Raw genomic sequence first — 26,699 nt, 5'->3', positions numbered from 1 at the left:
TTAGGCACTGGATCAGTTCAAGGGGTATTAAGGCAGTCATAAAGCAGTACTTTTCACAAAAGGCAATTATGGCCACCTCTACTGATCTCCCCATTTGTATTGTGCAATGCAGGGGACTGTTGAGTATATTCTAGGGAATGTTTTGAGGACCATTATTCATTTTCAGTAGATGTGGCCACTAATGCTCTAAGATACCGAGGTTCTATGGTAGACTCACAGGAATACAGAATAACCAATATGGGAGAGATTCCTCAAGAGTGGGATGCTAGAAAACCACAGATTATAAAGCACTGAGGCAAAATAAGTTAAGTATCATAATTTGAGGAGTCAAATGTATACTGAACAGCTGACATCTATGTTGGTTGATTGAACACTAATCCCATAATTCACACTGTAACGCACACTGCAGAAATATTTTCAGCATCAAATTTACGCAAATCCCCAAACATTCCATGTACTGCATCACAATAAGAAAGATGAGTGGCTGTTATTTTTAATTTGTATGTAACTTCCTTTCAAATGCACACACAAGTTTTTAGTAATTTATGCTGGTCTCTGTGTGGTGATATTTTTATAGCCATCTTCTCTTAAGGTAGGCTGCAATTTGCTAATATGCAAAAGTCTGAATTTAAATTTAATTGAGCCAGCTAAGAAACAAAAATGTTCTGGTTGAAGCTACATTGCCATTACAGCATAAGATGTTTGATTTTGTTTTAAGGTACATAGCTAGATTTCTTGAGCAGCAGATGTTTTGACAGATTTCCACAGTTGTAATCTTGCTGTTTCAGTTTAGTATTGCTTAGCAGCATGGAGTTATTGGTTCAGCAGTGCCCTTGGCTTGAGGGTATGTTAGGCAGGAAAACTACTGAATAACAATGAAACATCTTCCGTTTGAAGGTTTTATTTTTAAAGTCGGGTGACTCCAGTAGTTCTCACCCCATACCTGATACAGCATTGTGGAAATATTCAGTGACCTTGTAAGCACAGTTAGTCAGTGGTTTGGACTATGTACTCCCAAGAGGCAAGCATGGGCTTGGTTTCATTTTATAGAACACCCTGCATTCCTATTCACATCTATTTAATTCACTAATGAATGGGAAAACAGAAGTTTAAAAATACCACATTGATAAAGGGTGATATTCATCATAGTGCTAAGGAGATCATTACATCAGCACAAGTATTTTCACATGTTTGATTGAATGATTCCTCTCCTCACCCTACGTTCTCCCAACTCCCCAAAGCAAATTTGGTGAGGACATAGGGGGACATGGGAAGAGCAGAGGGGGCAACAGGTTTGTTGAATGTGGCACAAAGCATTTTTTTCATCTTCAGAAGTTTCTGATCATTCTTTTTTCTAATTCCATAATGAAGGTTCCATTAGTAAAGCATATGGCGAGAGATGTTCGGGACAGTTCATGTTAATGTTGTGGGTTTTAGACCCACACACTGATCACCATGCATGCAGTAGAGCCTGTGATATGGCTATACACATGTACCGAGAATACCAGTCCCAACTTCACCTAAAAAAAGAAAGAAAGAGGTGAAAGCATTATGGAAACCAAGTATATCATTGACACAATTGTACGCATATATGTCTACCTCACTTGTTACTGTTTTTGTATACTTGGTGACAGGTACACAGGCTACTTCCAGATTCCCCAATGTGTTAGTAGTCCTTGCTGCTGTTGTGATGCGATTAAGTTACTGCACAGTATTGCTCATTGTTTTGGAATACCACTTTATTGCTTATACAACACATTAGCAACATATTGATGTCATTTGGTTCTATTTCATTGAATTTGGCAACTTCCCCCCAAGCATAAGCTTCTCAATTGTTCTCTGTTCCATTTTGCTTTATTCTGATACAAATTTAGATTCAGGGATAGCATGTTCAAGATCAATTTGACACAATGACCTCATTCAGAGATAATACTAGGGTTGCCATATTTCAAACGGTGAAAATCCAGACAGAAAAGTTGTTGAGGTTTTCTGACAAATTCACAACAACCAAAAGTTTTGGAGCCATTTTTAAGGAAAATGGCCCAAAATGACAATGCTGACATGGGTTGCCATATGTCGGGATTTTCCTGGACATTTTTGCGATTTCCACCCAGTCACTGCTTCCAACCGCAGTATTCCGAATATGTAGGGAAAATTCCAGACATATGGCAACCCTAATAATGATAAACATGAACAATCTTGAGCCAGCCTCAGGATCATGCCCATCTATTTCCTGCTACCGTCTAGGTGCTAGGAGCTGATTAGAAGCTTTTGCTTCCAAATCTAACATAACTGGTGGTTATGTCCCATCAACGATTGTGTTCTGCAACAATCCAACTTCAAACCTGTGTTTATTAAGATGGCTTGTTTTAACAACACATAGGTAATATTAACCACAGTTTAGAGTTTGGATTAGTGAAAATGGAAGTGAAAGTTTCTGATCTTCAGTTTGAGAAGGGGAAGGGGGAGTGTGGGGGAGGGGGAATGCTGGGAAGGGGGAGTGTGTTAACCCACGGCCCACCCAGAGTTGTTCACATAATGCTAAATCATAGTTTGGCATTGCATCCAAAAGAGGACAAAGTCTGTAAATTGTATGTCCATGAATGTGGTTTGAAATATTCTTGTATTGCTGAAATGAAACTAGGGCAGAACTTTAAAGCAGCCTTGCAAATAAGTTCACAAACATTATCCTATCATAAACTTTACTAGTTTGCTATAGGATGCAGAGAGTTGCACCCCTGCTTTAGCCTGTGGAAGAGTGAATTTTGGTTTCTACTGGATGCAGAAGAGGAATGAAGCACTCTGCCTGTCATACAGCAGCCCACTCACTCACCTGCATTCATTCCTTCTCACCTATTGCTACCAGATGAATGCATAAATATAAGGCTGCTTTGAAGCAAGAAAACTGCATATTTAGTATAAAGGTTAAAAAAAAAAAAGTTCCTTAAGAGCACTAACATTTTGGCTAAATCTCTAATTTTATGCACTGTGTGATAACTGTTGTAAGCAAATGACCTTGCGTAGTATGTAGGCATAATAATGGCCACTCATTTCTTTAGAAGGGGAGGGGCATACTATTTGTCCTGTCTTAGGACAGGGGGGAGTTGCCTGATGCCATCATTATATCTCTTTAGGCACCAAACAAAAGTATTCCTTTATAAGCAGGCCTTTGGCCTGCCTTGGGCAAGATAAAGCAACTAGATTAGTTTAGATTAGATTATATGCTTTATATACATTCGCAGTAATATCGCTTTGAATTTTGTTTGGTTGTTTGTCTCTAGCATTATTTTTTTTAATCCTATGGCTGTATGCTAATGCAATAAAGGTTTGATTGATTGATTGATTGATTGATTAGATTAGACAGACAGACAGACAGACAGACAGACAGACAAGACAGCATTCCTATAGCAGTTGTGAGTCTTTTAAGAAAAATCACAAAATAATTGTCCCTCGTTTTAACTAAGACTATATCTGAGACTGGGCCTTTAGACCTTACCAGATACTGTTGTCATCCCTTCAACATGCACACTGAGTTCTGAAGTAGTCTCCTGTCTTTGCCTTGGTGGAAAAGGACTTTCTGGTGCTGTTGTCATTTTTGGCGAGACTTTCTTTAGGAGTCATTCTACATCAAGTACCATCTCAAAAATTACCCTGTTCTCTACATTGATTGAGAGGACATTTTATTCAACAAACTGTTGGCACTGGCGGAGAAAGAGGTGGGGCAGGGGGAGTGCACCGCCCCCAGCACCACGATCCCGGTGGGGTGCCATCATGGCTCCTCCCCCCCACGCTGGGCGCCACACCACGGCAGGCAGCAGGCCATGCCCCACGGGCAGTGCACCACACCCCCGGGATGTGCACCAGCCATGCCCCCGGTGCCAGAGCATGAAGCTCTGCCACTGACTGTAGGTGAATCCTTCTGAAGATTGTGGAGAATGAAACTTGGAGGGGAAAACAGTTTGGCGATCAAAAATGGACAGTGTAATTTGTGACTGAGGTTCTTGTTAGTGACCATTATCCCTTCTCAGCATTCCAAAGACAGGCAAACATTTTTCTCTGTACATAGCAATACAAATAAAAGCAGAAGGTAGTCAAAAGAAAAAGAGCAAACATATCATAGGGAAATGATAATAAAAACAATAACCCAAATTGTACAGAATGACACCTGGTATGCAAAATAACAGAAGTAGCATCAGGAATGAGTAGATGTACCAAAGAAAAGGAACCAAAGCATACCAAATTAAAGAGCAGTTCATCTAGATGAAAACCAAACCATCAACAAAGACAGACTTGAGATGTTTTCACCAAGTCTAGCTGCTTTTGGGGAGCTGAGCTTTGGGGTACTGATAGCAAGGAATAGATCTCTTAAATTATTCATGAATGAATAGGTGAATGATATGTCATGATTGCATTATAACATTGTCAAGTAGGAGTGTCAAAACTCCCTTAGATTGAGTAATAGTAATGTCTCTTCAAAGGTTTTTTAAAACAACAGACACCCAGATAGAACAGCCCATAACACTTTGTACTACTTTGGTTCACATGATTGCATTAAGAGATTTCCTGCTAGGTTTTGTCTGTCTCCAATCCATCTTGTTATCAAAAGCTTGTAAGGAAGGACCACCTAGTGAACACTTCCCTCTGCTTTTAAATGTGCATCTCCTCTCAGAACCAATTAAGTAAAAATGCCTCTTGCCTCCCCTATGGATTTTCTACCTGTGTGTTCAGTTCTGCCTGCTTATCAGAGAAGCTAAAATAGTCTTTGCCATTTAGTCCCGCAGAGCCATGTTGGGCTCTAAAAAGCAGAGTGGGATTCTCATAGGCAGCCTTAGGGAAGTGCCAGCTCTGTGCTTAGGTTGGAAGCGGGGGGCCTTTTTCAGCAAAGGAAGACGGACATTTCTCAGGGCGAGGGGGGGACGGGACACAATTCAGCAGGGCCAAAGGTATAAGCCTGTAATGATTTCCTGAATATTATGCTGTGCGTGTTAAGTACTTTTAGAATGGGGATTCACAGGATACATGAATATGGGGATGGTTCAGGGAACGAGGAATCTCCATAAGGTGAGCATATTTAAATACTGCTCGATGGTTCTTGGATCTATGATGAGAGAAGTAGCCCTGAAAAATCCTCCCATCAAATTTTTGATTGTGAAAATTATTATTCTCTCCAACTGTGCCCTGAACCTGAGTCCTTTCTGCACTGCAGCCTCTGCTCCTAAAATACAGTGGTACCTCGGGTTAAGAACTTAATTCATTCTGGAGGTCTGTTCTTAACCTGAAACTGTTCTTAACCTGAAGCACCACTTTAGCTAATGGGGCCTCCCGCTGCAGCTGTGCTACCGCTGCGCAATTTCTGTTCTCATCCTGAAGCAAAGTTCTTAACCCGAGGTACTATTTCTGGGTTAGCGGAGTCTGTAACCTGAAGCGTCTGTAACCTGAAGCGTCTGTAACCCGAGGTACCACTGTACTAGTGAAGTGCTAAGGTATGGGACAGAGACACTGCTGATCCCAGAGCAAGTGCCTATTCAAGTGGAGCTCTCAAAGCTGCTACTGCTAAAAGAGGTCTAAGTAAAACTAGTCTGGGCGGATCATAATGCTTAGACCTTGATTGTTGGCATTGATAATCTCAATGGGTGTCACACATTTTATGTTAAGGTTTGAGAGGTTTGCTGTACACCGGGATTGGGGAACCTGGTGCCCTCCAGTTGTTGTTGTCCTTAGTCCCAAGCGGCTTGGCCCAATGGTAAGAGATGGTGGGTACTGGAGTCAAAGTACACCAGGAGGGCCACATGTTCCCCACCCCTGCTGTAGAATAAAGCCTCTGAAGTATCTGCCTTATCCATCCAGACCGCAATGCACTTCTTTCAAAATACCCACCTGTTTTCCCCTGGTGCCAAAGGGTAATTCCCTTGCTGCTGCAAGCTGGTGGTGCATAGGTGTGCTTCATTTTGCTTTAATGAAGTCTTGCACAGAGATGGTGGTGCATAGGTGTGCTTCATTACTTTAATGAAGTCTTGCACAGAGATTCAAGATGAGCAGCAGCAATGTCTGCAGTACTGATTACAAGAGCAAAAGCTAACATTGTACAGTATAAGGGAAACCGTAGGCCAAAACAGTAGTTTTAATGTAACAAGACCTGCATTACAAAGTCTCATTTAAAGCAGTATTTTGAAAAACGATAACCTAAACCAGGGGTTGTCAACCTGGTGCCTACTGCCCACTAGTGGATTCTAGGTGGGCAGTAGGGGGTTCTATGGCACAAGCTGAATCCTCCTCCCATTGAGCACTGGTGGGCAGTTAAGAAAATTTTACCATCAAGAAAGATGTATTAGTGGGCGGTAGGTATAAAAAGGTTGACTACCTCTGACCTAAATGTCTTAGCCTTCTGCTCTGTAACCTACCTATATATGTGCATTCACCAAGCCTGGTAGTGGCACATATGTGTGGAATAAGCATGAGACTATATGGATTGACTGCACTGCACTGTCTTCCACATAAGCAGTTTTTGCTTAGCGTATAACATTGTCATTCCTATATAGTTGGTATAGGGTTTTTTGGTATTTTGAAAACACCTTTCAGTAGAAGAGGTATCTGAGTCATCTGGTGTTTCATACTACCTCAAAGACAATCAAGTTAGGCTTTGAAAATAATTTTTCTCATGTGTATCAGTATGCTGATATTTGAGTCTTTAGAGAGTCACAGAAGTTTCACTGCTGCTTTACTCTTTAAAAGGATGGGTGGAAACAGCTGCCATCAACTCTTTCTCTTCTGTACTCAAGCACAGTTGGAAAGGTACTGGCTTCCACCATAGCATTTATTATTTTTAAAGTAATCCTTCCAGTTTATCAAAATCTCAAAGGTTGGATCAACATAATGTTGCAATCCCTATAAACTTTTTTCACCAAGATATATATTTTCTGACTGCTTATGTTGGCAGTTCAACAAATTCAAGATGTGTCCATTTTTTGTGTTGCCCTTTAACAAAATATCACTATACGTTGCCCTTTAAAAACCCACAATGACTCAAATGAAATTAATTGTTGTAACGGGGAGCACATATATTGAAGGCCTGGGTTCTTTCTTTCTTTCTTTCTTTCTTTCTTTCTTTCTTTCCTAAAACTGAGCAGACCATGTCTTGAGTGCCTTGCAATAAAACATACATTATAATTAGTACAGTGGTACCTCGGGTTACATACGCTTCAGGTTACATACGCTTCAGGTTACAGACTCCACTAACCCAGAAATAGTACCTCGGGTTAAGAACTTTGCTTCAGGATGAGAACAGAAATCATGCTCCAGCGGCATGGTGGCAGTGGGAGGCCCCATTAGTTAAAGTGGTGCTTCAGGTTAAGAACAGTTTCAGGTTAAGAATGGACCTCCAAAATGAATTAATTACTTAACCTGAGGTACCACTGTAATTATAAGCTGTGTGCATGGCACCAGAACAGGCAGCCTCTGTGCATGGTCAAGCATGGTACAAGGGGGTAAGCATCTCTGGACATAAACAGAGGGTTGTATCCAATGCTAGTCACACTCAGAGCTGGATACAGCCCAGACTGCCTTGCATCCTCTCCCTGAGAGAAGTCGTCAAGAAGTTATCTGCATTGTACAAGGGAAGGAAGCCCATGGGCATGCACTGAGTGCAATAAAACTTACTCTGCTTGCACAACCTGTGCTACCAGACTTCTGATACAACAAATGTTAGCATTTATACCCGCCCATCTAGCTGGGTTGCCCCAGCCACTCTGGGCAGCTTCCAACACACATAAAAACATAATAAAATGTCAAACAATAATGTTTAGCATTAATAATAATAAATAAAGCATCAAACATTAATAACTGGCAAGGTTTTTGTTAAGGAGTGTGGTGGCCATTGAAAGGGGAGGGAGCATATATATACAGCACCTTGCAAAAAATGAGAGAGAGAAATTAGTCATGGTGTTGTCTGTGTGATACACTAAGCAATATGATGAACCTGTGCAGCCTATGCTACCAGACTTCCTCCATGAATAATTGCAAAGCAATGTCTACAAAGGTGCTTTTAGAAAACCACAAACTGCAGCACTTGGATGGTTGAAGTATGTATACAGCCTGTGTAAACATGAGCAAGTCACTGAAAAGGGCACTATGTGCACCCATTGAAATGGACATTTCATTAAGTTCGATTTATTTGCCTGTGAGAAGTACTAAATGAATGGTGTATGGGTATAATTGGTGATACTTCAGATCAAAACATGCAGGCAGGTTTTGTGTTTTAGAAAATGGCTGTAGCTGCTGTTCATCATGAGTATACCAACTCAAAATGGAGCAAACATTGAGCTTTTCATTGCAAATGAAGTTATTTTATTAAGATTACAAAATGCCCTTTATTTCTTAGGATTGTTTTACGGCAAAAGAGATAACCATGGAAATTAGTACAATTTAGACAAAAAAACCAGTTGTCCTTTTACCAGAATATTTGACATCATTGCAGATTCGGTGGCTAATGCAGCTCAATGAAAATACAGAAAAGGCATTGCAGAAATATTGTGGATACAGCCATGTAAAAATTCTCCATTAAACAATATCCACAGCAAACAAGGCAAGCAAAAGAAGTATCTTGTGCTGTGTTTACTCTGTGCTGTCATACAAAGTGCATGATGGCCTACATCAATGTGCAATTACTGCTGTCATTTCATGTGTGAAGAAAATGGTCTGGCCTTGCACATTCAGCAGATGGCAAATTCACTCTCAAATGGATCTCTCTCTCTCTCTTTTTTCTGTTTATTGTAAGCAGCCTTCACAAGGGTTGGTTTTTCTAATAGTCTCCCCTTTATTGATAGAACTGAAGAGGGATATAATTAGGAATTAATGATCACCAGTTAATTCCCATTTCTGCCCCTCAGTGGTTGTTGTTTACATGTGTTGATAGCTGACACAAGATGGGAATTTCAAATTGCTATGCCATCATATGATAGTGGGGGTCTTCGTGTAAAAGGAATGGTTGTATGCCTGTGCTTAATACAGCAATAAGGCAACCTAGTGCTTTTATCTAGATCTTCTTTCACTGTCTCTGTGTGTAAAAATTACTGTAGTACCCTAGGAATTGTCTTTTACAAAAAGGGAATCCATGTTGAATGTTACCTTTTTAATGTGGAAGAATTATACTGGATGCCCACCTTTTTGTCAAGATAAAAAAATCATGTTCCTTTCTCTATGCTTTTAGCTATTTATATGTACTTTAGCTCACCTTTTCAGCTCTCTGTCCATTCTCACATTTTAGTTACAGCAAGCACAATAGAGAAAAGAATCACATATAATAGTGTGGGAAACTGTGTCTAGTTTTGAATGTATATATGAGCACTATCTAGCACAACTGGACAGTAGTCTGGGTTAGCTAATCTTAGTTGCAAAAAATGAGCTACAAGGTAGCTTTGGTTTTCTAATCGCTTCAATAATAAAAGGGGTGTTCTGGGCTGGATCTGAGCTGTAAGAAAAACAAGATATATAGTAAAATGGCTGTTGAATATTGCCTTTGCTAAGCACTATGTACTCATTCAGTCATTCCTCCACACTTCACATGTGGAGATAATGAGCTTTGTAAAGAGTGTAATGATGAAAGTCACTCCTCTAGAGAGGGCTGGGTTGCTTCCATCTCCATGGAGACGCATGATAGATTACAGTGAAACTGACCTTCCCTGGATTGTTGGCATGCTCTAAAATAAATTCAATTTTCTCTCTCTGGCCCTCAAGGGAATTCAGGCAAAGACGAGCTTTCCATGCATGCCAGTGCAGTGCACTAGCAAAGCTGACTACGAGGAAAGGGCAGGCAGCTGAAGCTGCGTCCAGGTATACTGGATTGTTAAACTATGATCAAAGGGGTGACTGATGAAAGCGAGCATGTATGAAATGGGAAGGTCATGTAAATCAATCTACTGAAATTTATTGGACGGAATGAGATGCAGTGGGGCCAGCAGTGAAAGTAGGCTTTGGATAGCCTGAATCAAGCAGCTGGGACGTATGCAGTGCACTTAACAAAAAGGCTCCTTTGATGCAGAGGCAAGGAGGTGAAAGGGGGAAGCCTACAGAGAGAAAAGAAGGAGGGATGCAGTGAGATTGCAGAGCAGCAGACGGTAGCAAGGGAGCCATTTCTGGAGGATCCATTGGTCTTTGCCTTAGACCTTGGGGGCCAGGGTCATTGAGAGTGGGAACAAATAAGAACTCTATGCTCATAAGTGTCCATGACTACAGATTTCCCCCCTCTCCTATAAAGCTTGAAAAGTTTCAGAAAAGGGCAGTCAAAATGATCAAGGGTTTGGAGCAGCTCTCCTGAGGCAAGGTTGCTTTTTAACTTAGAGAAAAGGCAAGCAGGGGAAATTATGGAGTCATATAAAATTATGCATGATGTGGAGAAAAGTGGATGGGGAAAAGTTTTTCCTTCCTCTCTCATATTACTAGAACTTATGGTCCATTCAGTGAAGCTGAATGTTGGAAGAAAATACTACTTTACACAGCACATGGATAAACTCGATAGTCACTCCCACAAGATGTAGTGAAGGTCGCCAACTTGGATGGTTTTGAAGGATTAGAGAATTTCATGGAGAATAGTCAAGACAGCTGTGTTCTACCTCAACTGCTATAGGCAGTATCCCTTAGAATACCAGTTTTAGGAAATCACAGATGAGAGTACTGATTGCACTCAGGTCCTGCTGTGACGATAACCAGATTACTCCTGTTATTTTCATGGTTGTTTAGATTTCTAACTGTGTAATGTTTGCCCTGGTGATACTATCTTTTGTTACACTGTGTTACGATAACCAAGCAGCAGCTAGTGAGGAACCATGATTTTTTATTCTAAGGGCTCTTGTGATGCTCTCAATTTTCATACCTGGGCCAAGACTGAAGCTGTGATCAAATATTGATTCTGTACAAAGGTAATGCCAAGAAAAGCTGAATTATGATCTGTTGTGTGAATTTATTTGCTTCCTTAATTCTGCTTGTTACATGAGGAAAGCATGCATACCTTAAATCCTGTTCCTCATGCTAGAAAGTAGGCTCCTTCCACCTTGGCTGCTGAGGTTCCATTGGGGTTTCTCCGCCACATCTGCAAAGCTATCCTCACTGCTTTAAGAACTAGAAACATTTTTTTAAAATCAAAGCTGAGATTCCCAGGGTGTTGAAGTCTGTGCCCAAATTCTGTATTTACATGGAGTTTTTGCATGATGCAGAGTTGTGAAACAACCATTTTTATTATACAATCAAAGACCTGGTAAAAACAAAAATTATGAAACACAGTTTTTATTGAAATGCAAAGCTGCTGAGCTTCATTTTTGTGCTGTTGCTGAGCCTTATTTCATGTCTGCCTCTTGTCTTCCTACAGGGCAGCAATGTCATGGAAGATCAGGACCTTCGAGAGATTGGTATTAGTGACCCACAGCATCGCAGAAAACTTCTTCAGGCAGCACGGTCTCTTCCTAAGGTTAGAATGAATTTGTGTTTTCACATGAAAACATAATTTTTAGTATTGGAATACCTTGAATTCCATAATTATGAGTGAACAAATAATTTTACAGGAGGAGAAGCAAATAATTGTATTCTGCCATATTAATAGACATTGTAAGGAGAGGGCTTAGTATTGCTTTCCTATTAAGCATGAGTCCAAATAGTGGAGTCAGAATTGTGTTGAAAGATACATGTTTTTTTGCAGCTTCTAAGTAAACTGAGTTAATGAGAAGATATCACCAAAGCAGGTGCATGCAAACATTTTGAACAAATCTCAGTTTAATCATGATAAAACTAAGATTAAAGTAGTCAGGTCCTGCAGGACCTGACATCTTTCCGCAGGGCCTGCAAGACAGAGTTGTTCCACCAGGCCTTTGGTCAGGGCGCAGCCTGACTCCCTCCTCTGGCAACCTGCACAGAATTTTGCTTAACGGTTGCCATCAATTTGATTTTAATTAATTTTTATAATGAAATGTTTTTAGAATGTTGGATTATTTGATTGTTTGATTACTTGATTGTTGTTAGCTGCCCTGAGCCCGGCTTCGGCTGGGGAGGGCGGGATATAAATAAAATTTATTATTATTATTATTATTATTATTATTATTATTATTATTATTATTATTAGAGGTTAAAGACTTCCTGATTTCACAACAGGTTTTTCCTCTGTTTGTGTAGACAATGTAGGGTTGCCATTCTCCCAGAATGCCAATCGAAATATTTCTATATTTAAATGTCCTTGTCTGGTTCCATTATTGGAAATATAGGGTGTTTCTATATATTATAATTTCACATAGTCTTTTTTAAAACAATGGAACAGGAAGGTTTTAAAGTGAGTGAAGTGGCTCCTCCTAGAATAGACATTTTAATTTTACATTCCAAAACAGCCTGCTTCTTACAGAGCCAAGTAAAGTGGTTTGTTTGTTCAATAGTGTCTGCTTTTTAAGAAGCAAATTCCATAGAAGGAAGCTTACCGTGAGGTTCTATATTATGCTTTGCCATGAAGAAAGCTTTTGGTTGTGCTACCAATTAAAAGTTCCAGAAGAAGCTGAATTTCTGATAGCAATAGGATTTAACCATAGATCCATGTTGTTACACTGCATGTTTCCCCCTGGATGAATTCAGTTAATTGCCTGGTGTTGTGCATTAAGCTTGCTCCCTTTTCCACAATGGGTCAATGAAAGCCTCTGGTCATTGTGGAAGGGTGCATTTCCAAGAGTGGTTTTGACAAATTTTATCTCTTCAGGTTCCTGATCATTGTCCCTCCTTATGTGAGACTGTTTTGGTTCCACCAACAGTCACTTGCTAGATTAGACCAGTCCCTCTTGGATTTGTTCTACTTCTCTCTGCAATGGTTACTGTGCCATTGACATTCAAAATTTTGATCTATTGCTGACAACTGTACCTTTAGTTAATTCACTTCCAAGCCAACTCACTTCAACTCAGGCACTTAAGTAACTGTGGGGTATAATTAAACATTACATGCAAATACATGTATTTTTCCCTACAGAGTACAGCTGTAGAGTAAGTGCTTTGGATTAAAAGCAGTTTTAGGGAGCACATTAGAACAGAGAAGCAGCAGGTGAGGAAAAAAATGAAGAAGCTCCTCCCATTACTCCCATGCTTAATTTCCCCACTCATATTCACAAAACAGCTTGGGGGGGGGGAGGCACTGCCCTGGAATTTCATGCATTCTGTAGTTAGCCCTACCTCACAGGGAAATTATTAATCACTGTATAGTTGCTACAACCAAATACAGACTGGAGTTACACAGTCAAATGAAAATTGGATGTATCCAATATTCTCTGTATAATAATGCAAGGGCTCTTGTGCTAGCAGATGGACAAGTTTTAATGTCATGCAACAGAATAATCCAATTTAATAGCTGCACTAGTGAAAATTTGTTGTGCAACAAAGTTACCAGCAACCCACTTGCATGTAATGCAAAATGGATTAATCCGTTCCAATTTTACTATCTAACGAGACCATTGATCCATAAAATGAAAGCAATAATCAATGTACTGTACTATAAAATAAATAAAACAGTATTGTAGATGATAAAAATAAAAATTAAAAAAATTTCTTACCCGCACTGATGATAGTCATTGTTTGGATGGGAGGCTTTTATCCATTTCCACAGTCACACAATCAGTCAATCAATCAGTAGCTGGACTGGGATCCACACAGTCACAATAACAAATTAACTGAAAAAACCTCAAAACAAAAAATGCAAAATAAATAGCAAAAACAAAAGCACCAAATATAAGCTCCAAATATCACCTTAGAACACTGCAGTTGGACACGGAAGGCTTGAATTACAATGGGGGGGGGGGAATTAGCAGTGCAACAGGAAACAGGGGGATACAAATTAGCAGCACAACAGGAAACGGGGACACAAATTAGCAGCGCAACGGAAACACGCGGGGACTCAAAATAGAGCACGTTCGGCTTCCGAAAAGAAGTTCAAAAATTGGAACACCTACTCCCAGTTTTGCAGCGTTGAGGTTCCAAGTTGTTCATGAACTAAGCTGTTCAAAAACTGAGGTACCACTGTACACCGCTAAGTGACTTTTACTGTGGGTTGTATCCAACTTAGCGCTATGTTTACACCTGATTCTTACGCATCTATAACACTTTTCTGTCTTGCTCCTTCTGCAGGTGAAATCTCTGGGCTGTGATGGGACTCAGCCTTCTGTTCCTGTATGGCTTGACTCCCTGGGGCTGCAGGATTATATTCAATCATTTTTGTCGAGTGGCTATAGCTCTATAGACTCTGTGAAAAACCTCTGGGAACTAGAACTAGTAAATGTAAGTTGCTAACCCTATTCAGTTCCAGTTAAGATGAAAATTCTGGTGATTCACAAGGTGAAACATTGCAGCACTGTGTTAATACTGAGAAGCCACCATGTAGAAAGTTTTTTGTAGCATGTTTTTCTGACATTCTCTTTTCCTGCAGGTACTTAAGGTAAATCTTATTGGCCATCGTAAGCGTATAATAGCCTCTCTGGCAGACAGACCATACGAGGAGCCCCCACAGAAACCACCACGGTTCTCTCAGCTAAGAGTGAGTCATCGTTTTTAAGAAAGAATGGGGGGAGGTGGCTACAGCATTTCTGTCCCCAGTGGGTCTTGCTTTTCTTTCTACACACCATTTTAATTAAACTTTGAGAGTGAGCACATGCCTCTGGATTTTGGAAGCCATTTGAAAGTTTAGAACTCAGGTTCTTCAGAACAGTTCCAGGTGGACCTCAAGTCATAGAATAGAAATGCAACATTTATACTTCTGTCTCTACAAAGTAAACAGCCCCAAATTAAATCAATTTTCTTCATAATGGACGTTAACTAAGTCTCATTTGAATTTGTTGATATGTTTTGTAACTTTTAGAATATTATGTACTTTTATAATAAGTTAATGTGAGCACTTTTGAGTACAGTTCATCATGGAAAAGCAGGGTATAAATGAACTAGACTTCCTTTTTACTGGTTATGTTGACCTTAACGATCATACTAAAACAAAAGGGGGGGGGGACTGAGCCTTGCCTGATAGGGGCATTTTTATTTATTGTGGGCAAGTTGCTCTGAATATACCCTGTGAAAATCTAATTCTTGTAATGTGTACCACTCTGATTTCAGTGCCAGGATTTGATATCCCAGACATCTTCACCCCTAAGTCAGAGTGACTCTTGTACAGGGAGGTCTGCAGATCTTCTGCTGCCTTTGGGGGATGCTGGAAAGAAGAGGCATGAGAGCAGCCATGACATTGCATCATACCCCAGAACAGAGAGACTCAAGGCACAGGTATTCCATTATTTTTTCTTCTAGAAATTCTTCTATTAGCTTGTAAAACAGGAGTCTCTAACCTTACAGCTGTTGTTGAGCAGGGCATGGAGGGGAATGGCTGGTTGGCTCTGGTAAATTAGAAATAGATTGTTATGCTCTAAGATGGCGGCTACCTGCTCTGGTGAGGACATCTGAGGGGCATGACTGACATTGGTGGGTGGAGGCATGAAAGCCTTGCAGCTGGTTTGGTTTCCACAAGTTGGGAAATGGCACTGTGAAATGTAGCAAGAAGAATCAAAGTTACTTTATGATGGTAGTAGAAGAGAGGGGGAATCTCATGGGAGCTGTAGCACAGATTCGCCGACTGGAGACCCACAGTAGTGAAGTATGGCTGCTGCTGCTGCCTCTGCCACCCCCAATATGGAAGCAGATTTAGTGCATTGCTGCTTATCACCAGTATTTTATCCTGGAACTGCCACTGATCACTGCTCAGACAGTTGTGCAAAAAGTACTGGTTTTTAAGGCTCTCAGAAACTGCAATTGCCATGGGGAGGGGTGTCTAGTTATGGGTGTTCCCAGTCTTGACATTATTAACATTATTATAATTGCTGAGATACAGCAGCCAGTTTGTCGCTGTTTATCAAGCTTTGTCTGCCTTTATATCTTGTATGTTACAGTGGAAACGTGCCTGCCTAGTTCAAGACATTTTTAGAGGTAGCCAGACACTACCCTAGTCACAAGGATGGTATTGTGTGATGCTGTTTTGACATTTGTAATAGCCCATGTGAGCCCACTTGCCAGATGAGGTTCAGTTGGCCTTGCTGTCTGCTGCTTTCATTAAACTGATTAAGATAGCAGAGACTGTTTCAGCACTAGCCCCAAAACTCTGGAAGACACCAGCATTGTTATCTTATTAAAAAGACAGTAAAACCTTCCTTTTTCACACATTTAAATGAGAACATAAATGTTCCATGGATGCTATGTCTTATATGTGCTTTTCCGGTGATAGTTGTTTATTTATATTTTTGTAAGCATATATGGCTTTGAACTATGTGGAAAAGAGGTTATAAATATATTAATCCTATTATGCATTTCCCTAAGGCTGTTGTCACACTTGGGCCTCCCAGCTGCCTTTGTTTCCCTTCTCTGCTTCCATCCTTCTTGTGGGAGATTTATGATTGACAAGTGAGATTCCCCCTCTTTTCTACTACCATCAAAGGGAGTGGGAGCCAAAAGGATTTTCCACCTTGGTCTGTTGGGTTGGGGGCATTGGTGAGGTCTGAGGGTGGGGGAATTGGTGAAGGGTAGGCAGGGTTGTAGATGAGCTTGGCAAGCAACTTGAGCAGGAGCAGAGCCCTTGGTAAATATGCTCAGTAGAGCAGGCATGCCAGACCAAATTCTGACTATAACTGCAACTTGTGTTTTCAGGAGGAACGCCGTGAATCTAAACTTACACTCAGACCCCCTAGTCTGGCTGCTGCTTATGCCCCTGTCCAACACTGGCAGCATCAACCAGAGAAGCTTATATTTGAATCCTGTGGGTATGAAGCCAATGTAAGTATATTCTAGATTCTTAGACAAATTAAATTAAGGTGGATATAATAGCCATCTTCAAATATCTAAAGAGCTGTCATATGGAAGACAGAGCAAGCTTGTTTTCTGGTGCTCCAGATGGGAGGACTCAAGCCAATGGATTCAGATTACAAAAAAGATTCTCACTAAACACTAGGAAGAAGTTTTTGATGGTAATAGCTGTTCAACAGTAGGACTGACTACCTTGGGAGGTGGTGGACTCTCCTTCATTGGAGGTTTAAACAGAGGTTGGATGGTCATCTGTTGGGGGATTTTTAAGCTGTGATTTCTGCATTGCACAGTGCTGGTCTAGATAACCCTTGAGATTCCTTCCAACTTTACAGTTCTATGATTCTAATTCATCTGCTGCATAATCTTGGTTCTTCCTGTAAAGCATGGATGAGGAACCTGTGATCTTCCAGATGTTGGACTACAATCTCCATCATCCCTGACGGTTGGCTATGCTGACTGTGGCTACTGGGGACTGCAATTCAACAAGATTTGAAGGCAACAGATTTCCCATCTTTGCTGGAAAGCATGGTCCTGCCACTTACATAATAGCTTTTACTTAGTACAGTTTGGCCTTATCCAGGCAGAAGTTTATAAGATTGCCTGGTTCCTTTTGGAAGCAAGAATATCTTCTCATCTTTTGGGGTACAAATATTTGTGTTAATAGTTGCTGCTACTGTTCCCCCGTTTCAAACAGTATCTAGGTTCCATGTTAATAAAAGATCTTCGAGGGACAGAATCTACACAGGATGCCTGTGCAAAGATGAGGGTAGGTGTGCACTGTGTAAAATCAAAGCTTCTGATACCAGTCTTGAAAAGTAAACTGTGTTGTGTAGCTCAAGATTTGGAGGCTGCTGCAAGCACAAGATATAACAGCCAAACCACAAAACTTCAAAATTTCGTAATTGCCCTACAATTATCTGTTACCATGTTTTCAGCTGGTATGCAGTATTTACTGCTAGGGTGTGTAAAGTCTGATTATACCTTGTTGTATATATATTATATATATACTTCACTGAATTTTCATTGCCTTGAAAATGTATCTTTAAAAACCTAGCATAGTTCTTCCAAAACCTGATGCGGATATGTTTTATTCATGCCTCTTAATGAGTTTTTTTCTTTTACAAAGAAATCAACAGAGCATATGAAGAAGACCCCAACTATAATATTATCTATCACTTACAAAGGAGTGAAATTCATTGATGCATCTAACAAGGTGAGAACGATCTTAAGCTCATAGTTAATACTTAAAATCTTGAATGTCAAGTGACAGTGACATCATGGAAATTAATCTGTTATGCAACTACCCATTCCTTATCAGTAAATACATCAAAATGTCATGGTAAATCCTGTAAGAATTGCCACTAGAGAAGTTAGGTAGAGATTGATTTTTCCCTTGTATCAGTTTTTCAGATAGTGCTTGTCTGTATTTGGATGCTGCTTTTGTTGCTGAAAGAATGTCTCGGAGTAGACATATTGAAAACAATGGACTGAAGTTTGTCATAGACGCTAATTTTAATGGATCTGCTCTGAGTAAAAGTTAGTTGAATACCATCCAGGGTATTCTAACCCAAAATCTTAGTTGTTATTTAGTTATAAATAAATGTAATAAAAAGTTATTTTATTGTGAATAGTGTTTTCGTAAGATAATCTCAGTTACTGAGCAAAAAAAGCTGTTTGTTTCTGTTTGGCAGAATGTTATTGCTGAGCACGAAATCCGGAACATCTCTTGTGCTGCACAGGACCCGGAGGATCTCTGTACATTTGCCTATATCACAAAGGACTTGCAAACTAGCCACCACTACTGCCATGTCTTCAGTACCATTGATGTAGTAAGTAATGTAGAATATAAATGGCTTGATTCTTTGCTTTGTATTTTGCCTTGCTAAAAATAATCTGTAGGTAATTGGTTTGCAGCAAAAAGCTTTTGGAATGCTGGTAATTCATATATGCAAACATGGGGTGCAAGGATTTAAGCAACATATGCTGGACTTTCCTCCAGAGTTTCTTTGCCCTGAATGTGAAATGGCTAACAGTCCTGGTACTCTCTCTAACACATTTAAAAATCCACAGTGCTTTCTCTACAAAATATAGGGTATAATGTGTAGGAAGTGAGAAGTAAATACTGGAGGTGTATCAAATGTTTTATATTTGGATTTTAGAACTTGCATGATAAAAAAGATTTTCATGGCAGAGCTATGTATGTTGCACAGAATTCTGAAGTATGTTTCTGCTTTTTGTTACAATCCTGGACATTAACTGCAGCCATAGGCAACATAGTGGGGTGGGGGAATAGAGTGTCTTCCCATACAAATTGCTCACCTCCCATCCATTACTTGATTACTTTTGGTTACACAGTAGAAATACTTTTCAAATTCACTACCCCCAAATGCACTTTGCCCTTTCTGTGCCCTCACCAGTATTTTTGTTCTGGAACTGCCACTAATCACTGCTCAGAGAGTTGTGCAAAAAGTGCTGGGTTTTAAGCCTCCCAGAAACTGTTCAATTGCCAGGTCAATCCAGTGTTAATAATCCAGAGGGGCTCCTAAGTCCTGAGAGCAAGGCAATACCAGTACTAGCCTCACAAAGCTTAAGGCAGTAGCCTGACTTGACTGGGCAGAATCCCTTCTTATGGCAGAATCCTTTCTTTCCTGTGACTGGTGTCAGCAAGCCCAAAGTCACACAGAACAAAGGGATAACTTTAAAAGGTACCCGTCAGAAGCTGTTTGCTCAGACAAACTTTGTATTTCCACAGTGGCTTTGCTCTCCAAAGAAGGGTTGGGTGGGCTCTAGATGACTGTAGATCTCTGATCCTCCGTCCACCTTACAGGTACTTGGTGGCCAGGCTATTGAGTCATGTCTGCTGACTCTTGAGATATTTTCAAAGTGTGCTGTTACATTTTGCTTTAGGGAGATTTTATTGTTTTACCTGTTGTTGTTGTTGTTGTTGTTGTTGTTGTTGTTGTTGTTGTTGTTGTTGTGTAGATATATCTTGTATAATATTTTTGTAAACCATTTAGATACTTTTTTCATATTAAGCTGTATATAAGTATATTAAATAAATGAAGTTGGGAGCTTCAGCTCACAGCTTCCCCCTCTTTAGTCCATGTGGTGGAGAGGAGGAGGAGGGCAAAGCTAGAATTAGCCGACTCTAGACTGTCATTTGCTCTAGCTCCACCTACTGTTTGCCTCCCAGCCTTCTGCCCTACCAGTCCCAACGGCCATCACTACCTCATTATACAAAATGGGGCTTATTCCCTAATTTTTACACACAGGATTGTCATATAAAATGGTCTTCAAGATACCAGACAGCACTCAGCACTCATTTTGTTTGTAGAAACAGACTAGCATCATAACTCTTGGCATTACTTTCTGAAGTAAGTTATACTTTGTGTTTATTTTCTCAAGAATCTAACATATGAAATCATTCTGACATTGGGACAAGCATTTGAAGTAGCCTACCAGCTGGCCCTCCAAGCCCAAAAATCAAAACCTCCAGGTGCTTTGACAGCTGAAATGATAGAAACAAAATCTTCAAAACCGGTGCCTAAACCTCGAGCCAGCATGAGGAAATCAGCAGTACGTATGTTAAAAGAACTTTGGTTCTTTCCTGTAGTTATCCTAGTTTTTGACACGATGCCTGACCACAGCTGATTTTAAAAATACTGTAAAAATACTGCACTGAGCCTTTTCAGGTAAGTAAGATAGTTAAGAGCTAATTAGCCAAGCAAGTAACAATGAGACAATAGAAAGAACTGCAAGTTACTGGAAAGGCTTAAAAGTATACTAATACCAAGAGATTTACCTTTTATTATATCACTATTTTGACAAGGGCCAAATACCAGAACTGCTCATTGAAGTAAATCAGAGTGTTTGCTCATATTTTTTCCTGAGTTAACTTGCATTCCTCCTGCGTGGTAATCCTGTGTTTTGTCTGGACAGTGCTGATAGTTTGAAAGTGAAAAAAAAAAGGGTAGTGGATAGGGAAATACTTTCACAGAAAATGATTCTCTTTCACACTACCATCTACCATGTGGTGGATTCATGCGTCTGATTGAAATAGTAAAGTCCCAGCTTACATACCACTGAATGACAAAGGTCTGCCTGCTGTGAGGCATTTCTCAACAGTTCTAGACAACACAGATATTGGACCAAAATCTGTTAAGTTAAACATGTTACATGCAACCACTGCTTGGCTGAAAACTGTGCATGATGAAATGCAATAAAATGAGAACCCATGAAGACACAGGAGAGTATTTTTGCTATCAAGACTGTTTGTGCTGTAAAGTTCTTTTCCCTCCAAAATTGTTGCTTGGGCAGCCTACAGGCTATATTGACACCCTAAAAAGAATTTACTGCTTTTAGAACTACTAGTTGCTGGTGCCTTGTGCACACAGGCTTTCTCCCTTTCTTTCTGAAGTTTCCTCTGTAGGACTGACAGAAACATGTAATCAATGACACATTTACTGAGTACTTAGTTTTCTTTTTTCCAGCAGTTCCCATAAAGAGTCCTTGTCAATCTAGCAAGGAAATAAACATACCAGAGTACTGGCCCATGTGCTCTCTATACTTGTTGCTCTCCTTTAATGTTACCTTTTGTCTGTGTTTTGCTTGCTCCCGTTCCTCAGGTGCCGCTCCCTCCCGATAGTCGCTGTTGTTACTGTCACACCTGTACTACACACCGTCCCTCCTATCTGCCGCTGCAATCTGTTAGTCAAGGAGCTAAGGTCTTTACCATTCTTGCAGTCACATGTCTCTCGTTACAAACGTTTTCTGTTATCAAACCAACTCACATTCAGTGATTCCCTCATTCTTTCCCCTTAGTTTTGCTGCTCTGTCTATGTTCCCTTCTGTCTTGACCTTGCTAGGTTAATTCATTCAAGCTTTCCTATACATTACACAAGAGGCATTTCAAGGACAAGCTTGTAACACTTCCCACCAGCATAAAATGTTTCTTCAGTGCAACATTTGCCGAGTTTTGCCGTATTAAAATCAATTTAACATTCAAGGAGAAGAGTTCTCTTGTCTAAGAGAAGATATCAGATCATAAAAACCTAACCTTAGATAGCTGAATATAACACTTTAAACTCCAACTAAGCATTCTGTTTCTAGTGAATTTCAACAAACTGCTACCTTGAATTGAGAATTGATTTGGGCTTAAACAAAATTTAATTTGTTCTTCCAAAATGAGCTGTATCTATTTCTTTAATCTGAAAAACTGGTCCAAGTCTTTATGGTAACATTTTAAGTGGTAAATACTTGTACATGTGCACATCCTCTGCTTTAAATACTTTTTAAAAAAATCTGACCTAGGCAGCTCCCTCCCAAAGCTGTCTTTGTACAGAGCTTTTAAAAATGTATCCAGGTTTGCCTTCACATTTTCAAAATGAGCAGCTTGGCTGATATGCTCTCTCCTTTTAATGTTTTCTAGCTTGAGCCATCTGAAGTGGACCAAGACTCCCAGTCCCATGCTAGTGTGTCCTGGGTTGTAGAGCCCAAGCAGGATTCCAAGAGGACCCTCAGCACTAAGTATGAGACTACTATCTTCTGAAAACAAATCCTGCATCCATCCAGTCTAACCGTGCCTTTGCAGTCTGATCTGTCTGCTGTTCTAAATCCCTCCTTCCTTCCATTGCTGACACTAGGTGTGGCACCATCAGAGGCAACAGCACTAGGATACCATAGACTAAACAGCATTTTGTATCTGATCTCTTCTGAACGCTGTGAATACTCCTAATGGAAACAAGTGTAACTCACTGAGAGAGCTACCTGTTTTAGATGTCTGTGAGGTGGGAGAAATGAAGCCTGTAGGAGTCAAATATGTGGATTTCAGAAAACACCCAGTGTTTCTTGACTTTCTCTTCATTTTGACACTGTGAATTTGTGGGGTGAAGTAACACTCCATAGGCCTTTTCTATTTATCATTCTAAACCTTGGACTGTTCTACAACTTTGGTCTCATATGTACATGCTGTCTCAATTTAGATTTATACCTCCATACTGAGTCATGGCCACAAAACTGTTTCCAACAAGTAGCACTCTTCTACTTATCGTCTCAGAAGACACTAACCACTGTGATACTGCTTGCAAACCTCTTGCTCACCAGATTTCCTAGCATGGATGCTGCTCACAATCTTTGCTGTCCTTGGATATCTGAATGCATGGTATAATATAAAGTTCTACTTGGCAGTGCGTCTGCTCTAATTAAGCGCTTTTCCTTTTTCCTAGGAGTTAGGCTTGGTATATTTAAGAAAATGCCAAAAAGGGATGTTTTCAGCTGTTCATTAATCACGATGCCTTTTTTTTTTTTTAATCGTTTCCTGGAATTATCACTTTCTGTTCAGGTTAACCAATCTGCTTATAAATAATAATTTTGAATTGATTCCCCCCCCCAAACTCTTGTTAAAATTGAAACTTTCAAAGGCACATGTCACTAAATTGTACACAAAGACTGACAATCAAGGGTGTGCTTTTGCTGTAACAGAACACAGTTCCCCTTTAGAAGAAAAGGGGTCAAAATTTCATGCAAATAGCATCCCTTTAAAAATTGCTAAATGTAGCATTCCAAGGCACACTGACACTATCAAAATATTTGGCATTTATTTGTCTTCAAGCAGGTGAGCTGTCTGTTGTATTTGCCTTATTACATTCTTCAAATGGCAAACTTTACGTAGCTCATTAAACAATGATTGCAAAGAAATGTTGGATTAGGACCAGCTTTTGATAATAAGAGATTATTTCTGATACTGTTAGAGTAGAGAAGTCACTATATTGGACAAAGATTTCAAACAATTTTTTATCTCTCTCTGTTCAGAGAATAGGGCCAGCAGTGAGACAGTTGTTGATGATAGGTGAGGTAGGGCCAGATATCTGCCCACTGTCCCTGGAATTATGTCTAGGAAATTATACTACGTTATAACTAGGTACAATTATAGCAGTTGAAGAATTTAGTCTCTTTAGACTACTGCACGTTTGATTATTAAGAAATATATCTGTGCTTTGCTTTTATTCTCAAAAAGCAAACAATTATTTCCCTAATATGAATAGTTTTAATCTCTGTCAGTAAGAGTTGCAGGAGTTATTGGTGATTTTTCTCTCTCCTGAAAACCAGATAACATAGTACATGTGCCTTTTAATGGTAAACTATCCAAGAAGCATCAGAGCAGTTGGTTATGAACAGAGGGCATCCTCCATATGGCTATAAAACACACAAAGCTGTGGCCATTAACTTCTCCATCACTGCAACTGAAGGCTTCCCTCAATAGTTTTACATGAATGAATAGCTCGTTCCCTATATTTCTTTCCATTAATATTGTCCCCATTCTGTTTGCCTTCTGCCAAGCTGAATAGCAGACATCCGCGTTCTTCCATGGAAATGTAGTAAAGGGGCAGAGCACTAAGAAGCAGAGAAACCGTGATGTATGAAGATCAACACCCGGCTCTGGGATATGTCCTTGGCTGCTCATTAAGGACTTCCAGAGTTGAGTGAAAAGATTCCAGCTACAAGCTGACAAAAAGCAGTATGTGTTTTTAGCAAGAGAATGAAACATCTGAGGTTAAGAGACTGATGCTCTGATTTAAAACAGTGGTGTACATTCAGCAATATTGTGAAATCCACAATTTCAGCATAACATGTTGTGTTGATGAAAGTGGAGAATCTTAACTGTTAAAAGAAAATGTGAATTTGCCTGTCTTACAGCATAGGCTGAGTGAATGCTAGAATATTAAGCATTATACACTTGAGGTTGCTAAGTAGTAGACAAAGATTCTGAAGTCACTGCAATATTAAACTTTGAAGGTACTGGCAACTGTGAAGGTACTGTACACCCTTCACAGCTGCAGTGAAACCGGTGGGAAACAGGGCGTTTTTAATAAAAATTATCAATATTTAACCCTTCATGACCATTGCTGAACTGATGCCTGGTACAAGTGTGCTTTTACTGCAAAGAACTCTTATTATTGCAGTATTTCTTTTCTGGTTAAGTACAGTTTTGTCACACATTTATGTATACATTGAATAACTGGACTGTAGCTCCATGCATCTCATTCCTGTACCATATTTTTGAAAATGTGGTTGTGCCCTGATGGTTTGGGATTTTTAAGTAGTTATTTCACTGATTAGCACTTTTTATACTAGTTCATAATTTAAGTATACTTAGTATATCAGTTTCACAATATGAAAAAGATGTGGAGAGATTTTGGGCATTATGCTGAAACAGTTGTTTCTTGTTCTACTCCACCCAAGAATGACTGTATACTTCACATAGAGTATCACAGTCTCGAACACTGGTTTTGGCTATGGCTGTGACATATACATCTTTCTATAGCCTATCTGAGGAAGTGCAAATAAGTCTGTGTTAGCTTGTGGTACCCTGCTATTTTGTTAATGGCTTGTTTCGACTTCTGTATCTTTAAAATGTAATTTAGTCTTATTCCAGATGAAAAGGTATCGAGAAAAAACCAAATCATCATCCCAAAGGCCTGGCTTTGGAAATAATTGGTGGATGAATTTTGGAAATATTAACATTCCTTTATATTCATATGTGAATGGTATGCTGGTGATGGTTATAAATACTGAGGTACTTATAACTGTTGTGAGAGAATGCACACTGAACTGTTTTGCTATAGAGAGGATAGCCTTAGAACATGGTGACAGAATGAGCGAAAGCTTCCAACTTGCTTCTTCCAGTGATCAGGTGCTTCCTTTCTCAGAGTTTACACGGACATAGCAATATCTATGACAGTATCTCCTGCTTAGGCATTCTTTATAAGAAGGTAATCAAAGCCATTCTGGTCTGGACTTTTCCTATGAATTTTAGTTATTCCTGGGCTCCGAGCAGTTTGAATACTAGTACAATATTTGAGACTCTTGCCTCTCTGTGGGGTTTTGCAGCACACTGAGAAAAGTGCCCTATATTCCTGGCACTGAATGCGTTTTGAGATCTTCAATGAAAATGCTGTTGCTGTTCTAGCACCAACCTATGCTGTAGTGGCATCATCAATACTTTCCCCCCCAGTGCTCCAAATGTTTCCCTTTTCAAAAAGATGTATGTCTTCTGTAGACTTCTTTTTATCTTTTGTGTCTGGGAGAAAACACTATAAATGTTAAGGGGGCTGAAGGAACTACTCCTTAGCTCTTGAATGGGAAATCACGTTATTAAAATCAAACTCTTGCAATCTTTTTATTTTGTACATGCCATTGTTGGCTCATAGGATCTGGCCTTTTTGACTTTCTTAGCTTGAGATGAAAGTTTTATTTGATTTCTGAGGTACATAACAATTCAGCCCCCCCCCCAAATAAATTCTAGAGCAGTTTAAGAGTTGTGCTGTTCCTGCAGACCAGATATCTGAGGGTACCTCACTTTTTAAAATAACTTCTACACTCGTGAAACTAAAATGAGTTGGGTGATACCTCACTCCTACATTGTCTCCTTTTGCATGATCAGTATGGATGTCTAGCAGCAGGAATTTCCGCTATGCTTGCACCTGAAGAGGGCAGGTCGATTCTTGGTAACAGGCAGTTTGGTTTACAATGTAGACACTCCTTTGCTAATTGTGATGTATGGCAGTGGGACTGATTTGTAATAAAAATGTTATTTAATCTGTCTTTGTATTTTGATACTTGAACTATTTCCTTTTTATTTTCTGTATATAAAAATTGTTAAATCTGTCCAGTTTTTTGTGGTACCAAACATAACCAATCTGTGCAACAACATAGACTGACCTCACTACAACAAGGCGAGACTGTAAATATTCCTGGGCTTCCAGCAGTCGTTTTGTTGTTTGTTTTTCATAATTGTATGACTTAGAGCAGACTAAATTAATAAAATTAGACACAACATCTCTCTGTATGGGTTGATG

At 39.8% G+C, this 26,699-nt stretch overlaps 1 protein-coding gene across 12 annotated transcripts in view; it reads left to right on the top strand.

The window, feature by feature from the left end:
* The window catches only part of ANKS1A (ankyrin repeat and sterile alpha motif domain containing 1A), a 117,662-nt gene extending 90,983 nt beyond the window's left edge, over window positions 1-26,679 (top strand). For 5 of the 12 annotated variants that reach the window (XM_081865355.1, XM_081865352.1, XM_081865348.1 and 2 more), the window contains 12 exons: window positions 11,360-11,458; window positions 14,137-14,286; window positions 14,435-14,542; window positions 15,112-15,276; window positions 16,687-16,812; window positions 17,537-17,608; window positions 17,969-18,055; window positions 18,534-18,671; window positions 20,248-20,418; window positions 21,468-21,566; window positions 22,271-22,368; window positions 22,485-26,679. In XM_081865355.1, coding sequence (XP_081721481.1) covers window positions 11,360-11,458; window positions 14,137-14,286; window positions 14,435-14,542; window positions 15,112-15,276; window positions 16,687-16,812; window positions 17,537-17,608; window positions 17,969-18,055; window positions 18,534-18,671; window positions 20,248-20,418; window positions 21,468-21,566; window positions 22,271-22,368; window positions 22,485-22,524 — 1,353 coding nt within the window. In that variant the 3' untranslated portion in view covers window positions 22,525-26,679. Of the gene's footprint in view, window positions 1-11,359; window positions 11,459-14,136; window positions 14,287-14,434; window positions 14,543-15,111; window positions 15,277-16,686; window positions 16,813-17,536; window positions 17,609-17,968; window positions 18,056-18,533; window positions 18,672-20,247; window positions 20,419-21,467; window positions 21,567-22,270 lie in introns of all 12 variants that reach the window. The other 7 variants (XM_081865357.1, XM_081865351.1, XM_081865349.1 and 4 more) reach the window with 5 other exon arrangements.
* The last annotated feature ends 20 nt before the right edge of the window (window positions 26,680-26,699 follow it).

Source organism: Podarcis erhardii (assembly GCF_964252035.2).
Source record: "Podarcis erhardii genome assembly, chromosome: 6".
Classification (NCBI taxonomy): Eukaryota; Metazoa; Chordata; class Lepidosauria; order Squamata; family Lacertidae; genus Podarcis; species Podarcis erhardii.
This window is presented reverse-complemented; position numbering and strand designations above follow the sequence as displayed.